The sequence below is a fragment of the Pinus tabuliformis genome, chromosome 3_2, assembly GCF_031772625.1.
Source record: "Pinus tabuliformis cultivar Carrire ecotype Pingquan chromosome 3_2, CPIR1, whole genome shotgun sequence".
NCBI lineage: Eukaryota > Viridiplantae > Streptophyta > Pinopsida > Pinales > Pinaceae > Pinus > Pinus tabuliformis.
Genome location: NC_142302.1, coordinates 903,096,279 through 903,100,112, shown reverse-complemented (window position 1 = coordinate 903,100,112; position 3,834 = coordinate 903,096,279). Strand labels below are relative to the sequence as shown.

The following is a 3,834-nucleotide window of genomic DNA, read 5'->3' as shown; positions in this document are numbered from 1 at the left end:
TTTATGTACCTATCCTGTATTCTGAAAAGAGAGACTGTTGGAATTCCCTCTTCGAATTCCTAGAGCAGCGATCCCCAAACAATATCATCCTTACTGGGGATTTAAACATTGTTTTAAAACCCAAAGAAAAAAGGGGAGGAATCAACAACAAAGACCCCATGTACTCCTGGTGGAAGACCTCATTCAGTAGTGGGATCTTCTTGATTTCATACCGGTCAAAGGGCTCTACACATGGTCCAACAACAAAGTGGGTGAGGATCATATTTCTGCCTGTCTGGACTGATTCCTAGTCCAAGGCGCCCTGATGATGAACAAGAAGATTATCACCACCAAAATCCTACCCAAACTGACCTCAGACCATAAACCAGTTCAGCTCATTCTGGAAGATGAAGAAGATTTGGGTCCAATCCCCTTCCGATTCAGCCCTCTCTGGACCGAAAGGGATGGATTCATAGATATAGTGAAAACAGCATGGGCCGAATCCGTCACAGGGTCCTCTAGTTACGTGTGGGAACAAAAGCTCAAAGCCACAAAGTTAGCCCTGAAGGAATGGATAAGGAAGCCTGCCCCAAATCCTACTAGCCAAAGAAAAGAAATAGTGCAATCATTAGAGGCACTGCAAGTTGAAATGGAAAGCAGAGATATTACCCCAACGCTGCTTGACAAAGAAGTAAAAATCCAATGTTCAACATTTCAATCTTTCCGAACGGAGGAAGAGTACTGGAGAATCAAATCTCGAAGTTTGTGGCTGAAGGCTGGTGACCGGAACACTTCCTTCTTCCATCGCCAATATCGAGCAAGACTTTCCAGGAATCATATCTCTGAAATAACAACAACAGAGGGGCAGATCTGTAAAGGGTTCAACCAGATAAAAGAGGCAGCTGAAAGTCATTTCAAACGTCTCTACACTGCAGGTAATCAAGGCAACGAGGAGGAAACTGCTAATCTCCTCTTAAACATTCCTCTCTTGGTCAGCCTTGAAGACAATTCCGCTCTCATCAATTCTATCACTGAAGAAGAAGTCATTAAAGTTATATGGTCTATGGATTCGGATAAGGCCCCTGGGCCCGATGGATTTACCATACTCTTCTACAAGACTTGCTGGGACATCATCAAAGCTGATCTAATAAAGATGATAAAATGATTCATGAAAAAAGCCAAGGTAGGAGGAGGAACTAATTCCACCTACCTCACCCTTATTCCTAAAGAAACCAACCCCGAAACCTTCGCAAGATTCAGGCCTATATCATTTTGTAACGCATCCTACAAAATTCTGGCAAAGCTTCTAGCAACCAGGATTAAGCCCCTGCTAAACAGGCTGATCTCAAGCAATCAAGGTGGCTTCGTAGAAGGCAGACACATCCTGGACAATGTCATCCAAGTCCAGGAGACAATTCACTCAAGCAATCAGCGAAAAGAAAAAGGAATGCTGATAAAAATTGATATGGCCAATGCTTTTGACCAAGTCAATCGCTCCTTCCTATACAAAGTCCTCCACTCTTTTGGCTTCTCCACCTATTTTGTCAATCTCATCATTGCCTGCACTGACAACCCCTGGATCGCCCCCCTTGTCAACGGTCACCCTACTCCTTTTTTCCAAGCTCAGAGAGGCCTCAGGCAGGGATGCTCGCTCTCTCCCTTCCTGTACATCCTGATGGTGGATTCCCTCAGTACAAAGCTATCATCCAAAAAAGCTTCAGGCTCCCTTCCAGGCCTCAAACCTTCCAATAGCTCTCCAGCTCAGAACCACGCTCTTTTTGCGGACGACTCTCTCCTCCTTGGAGGTGCCTCTCTTAGAATTGCCAAAGCCTTTGATACTGTCCTTAAATGCTACTGCACGGTTTCAGGAGCTTCAATCAATGAAAGAAAAAGTGAAGTCTATGGCTGGAACATTGGGCAGCAAGAGCTCACAAGTATCTCTAACATCCTGGGCTTCAATGGCCATGCCCATTGGGAGATGATAAAATATCGCGGCCTTCCCATCACAAATGGGTTCAATAAGAGGTCACTGTGGATCGAAATCATCAGCAAAATTAAATCAAAAATTACAGCCTGGGGAGGATACTGGCTCATAAAAGGAGGTAAGGTAATCCTGATCAAATCTGTGTTATCTGCACTCCCAATTTACCAAGTAGCCTTCCTATTCGCCCCAAAAAGTGTGACGGACCAAATCTATAAAATTCTTCGTGACTTCCTCTAGAAAGGGGGGAAGGGAAACCAACATAAAATCCACTTAGTCAAATGGGATCTGGTCAAATGCTCAATCTCGGAGGGAGGTCTGCAAATCCGCGACCCTGCTCTAGTCAATCTGGCAATGGGATGTAAAATTCTGTGGAACCTTTTTAAAGACCCCAAGCAACCTGTCTGTGAAACACTGAAGTCGAAGTACGCCCATAAGGTGCCACTCAGAAATCTGCAGGCAAGTCAAACAATCAACAACACACAGGTTTGGAAACTTTGCAGCAAAAGTCTAAATTTCTTCAAAGGCAAGGCGTATAAGATTCCAGGTAATGGCAAACAAACAAACCTGTGGTATGATCGAATAATGGACCGAGACCCTCTCTCGGAAGTCGAAGAAATGGCAGATTTAAAAAACTGGCTGGAACGCGCAGGGATCAACAGCGTGCACGACTTATCCAAATGGGACTGCCACGATGATTGGCAAGGATGGGACTTTTTTGGAGTCCCTGATCGTTTAAACCAGCAGAAGCTCATCCTTGAAGAATTGCTGGAAGAAGCGGCCCCAGTGAACAGAAAAACGAAGGACAGCTGGGGTTGGGGGCAATCCGGAAGCTACACAACAGCAGCAGCTTACAACGCCCTTCAGCCCAATAGGAACAACAGCAAAACACCAGATTTCTGGAAGAAAGTATGGGAACCACTTGCCCTTCCTAAGGTAAATTTCTTCTTTTGGACGCTGGTCCATGATAAGCTATTAACTGGAGACAATCTGATGAAAAAAAGCATAGCTGGGCCGCATAGATGTGAGCTGTGCAGAAGCAGCTTAGAAACAGCCAAGCACCTCTTCATGGAATGTAAGTACGCAAAAGAAGTGTGGGGACTCATTCTCCATGAGCTACAAATCATAGTCCCCCCATTTAACTCTGTTGCTGATCTATTTGATTCATGGAATCAATGCTATCCCAATAAAATCCCCAGCAAATCCTTTTGGAGAAAAGTCTGGAACGCCATCCCCAAATTTATGTGCTGGCAGATTTGGTTGACCCGGAATGATCTGATATTCAACGAAAAGGTGCAAGCTCCCTTCTCCGCAGCGGTAAAGGCTAAATCCTTCCTCCTGGAAGCAGCCCAACAACAATATTTTTCAGATGATTCTTTGCTTCTCCCTGAAGAAGAGAGGTGGCTGGGCCCCCTTTTCCCCCACCCACGGAAGCAGCTATCAGCCCCTCATGCAGTGAATCCGGAATGGCGCAAAAGAGACTCCGAAGCTACCTTTCAAGAATGGTGGCGAAATCAAAAAATAACTACGATATTCTTCGATGGAGCCTCCAAAGGCAATCCCGGGGCAGCAGGAGCTGGAGGGGTCATCTATGCCCCGGATGGAACAAGAAGGGACAGCTTTTGCTGGGGTATCGGGCAGAAAACCAACAATCAAGCAAAGATCCTAGGCCTCCTCAAAGCTTGTCAAATAACAAGAGACAGAGGAGACAAAGAATCCCAAGCTTTTGGAGACTCAGAGATCTTAATAAAAAAATTAAATACGGAAAAAATTTTCACCAATGCAAGCCTCAACAAAACTCTGAACAGATTAAAGAGAGCCCTGCTCGACTTCGACTCCTACAAATTCCTCCATATTCTCAAAAGCTTGAACAG

General features: G+C 45.1%; 1 protein-coding gene across 1 annotated transcript; it reads left to right on the top strand.

Moving 5' to 3' along the window:
* Positions 1-304: 304 nt before the first annotated feature.
* On the top strand, positions 305-1,144 carry LOC149183543 (uncharacterized). Its single transcript, XM_089414979.1, has one exon. The coding sequence runs from the start codon at positions 305-307 to the stop codon at positions 1,142-1,144; it is 840 nt and encodes a 279-aa protein (XP_089271105.1).
* Positions 1,145-3,834: the final 2,690 nt, after the last annotated feature.

Excerpts from the sequence above, each read along its gene's own strand:
- LOC149183543 (XM_089414979.1), top strand. The coding sequence starts at position 305 with ATGATGAACAAGAAGATTATCACCACCAAAATCCTACCCAAACTGACC.